The following is an 894-nucleotide window of genomic DNA, read 5'->3' on the forward strand; positions in this document are numbered from 1 at the left end:
TCTGGTTCTGGACCGTTCTGCTGTGTTTGGGATCATTGTCCTGTTTGTCACATCTGACTCCAGAATCAGCCCAAACCATCAGCCCTCCACCACCGTGCTGACAGCTGCAGTGCATTCTGGGTAAACATCTGGTTCTGCTCCAGAAGTTTTCTGGTTCCTTCAAGTCGAGCTGCCATGTTGTTTTTGGAGAGAAGAGGCTTTAACCTTTGACCTTTGACCTGCTGACTGAGGCCTGTAGAGGCTGAGCACTGCACGGTCTGACCTTCTGGGTGAATCTGTCTTAAACGTCTTGAGGCTAGAACCAGTTCCTGTTTAATAAATAACGACTCGGTGGAATCTGTTGTTTGTTACGTCAGATTTAAATAATTTTAGAACCTGATCAGTTTTATGTTCTGAAACCTCGGTGCTCGGCGAGGGTGGAGCTTCTTCTGCCGTCGTTCACCGTAGTCCATAAACTCGGGTTCCAGGCGAGTTCAGGTGTTCAGGTGTTCCTTTCTTTCTGCTCTATGCAGAAATCGCCCGGCAGGCTGCTCAGATGAAGCTGATGAGGAAACTGGAAAAGCAGGCGTTGGCCCGGGCGGCGAAGGAAGCTCGCAGGCAGCAAGGTGAGGGAGCGCGGCGGCGTGGCGGACGTTCTGTCACCGCGGACCGCTCTGATGTCGGCGTCTGAACGCCAGCGCGGCTTTAAAGCTTCACGTGTTTCTGTCCGTGCTGCTGAGTCAGGGTTCACGCTCGTGTCTTTATGTCTTCATGTCTTTGTGTCTTCATGTCTTCATGTCTTCGTGTCTTTGTGTCTTCATGTCTTCGTGTCTTCATGTCTTCGTGTCTTTGTGTCTTCATGTCTTCGTGTCTTCATGTCTTTGTATCTTCGTGTCTTCGTATCTTCATGTCTTT

At 50.2% G+C, this 894-nt stretch overlaps 1 protein-coding gene across 1 annotated transcript in view; it reads left to right on the forward strand.

Moving 5' to 3' along the window:
• The window catches only part of baz2ba (bromodomain adjacent to zinc finger domain, 2Ba), a 118,322-nt gene that overhangs the window by 93,280 nt on the left and 24,148 nt on the right, over window positions 1-894 (forward strand). The window contains exon 15 of the mRNA XM_037979909.1: window positions 461-658. Within this exon, the coding sequence (XP_037835837.1) occupies window positions 461-658 (198 nt within the window). The remainder of the gene's footprint in view (window positions 1-460; window positions 659-894) is intronic.

Source organism: Kryptolebias marmoratus, linkage group LG15, assembly GCF_001649575.2.
Source record: "Kryptolebias marmoratus isolate JLee-2015 linkage group LG15, ASM164957v2, whole genome shotgun sequence".
Classification (NCBI taxonomy): Eukaryota; Metazoa; Chordata; class Actinopteri; order Cyprinodontiformes; family Rivulidae; genus Kryptolebias; species Kryptolebias marmoratus.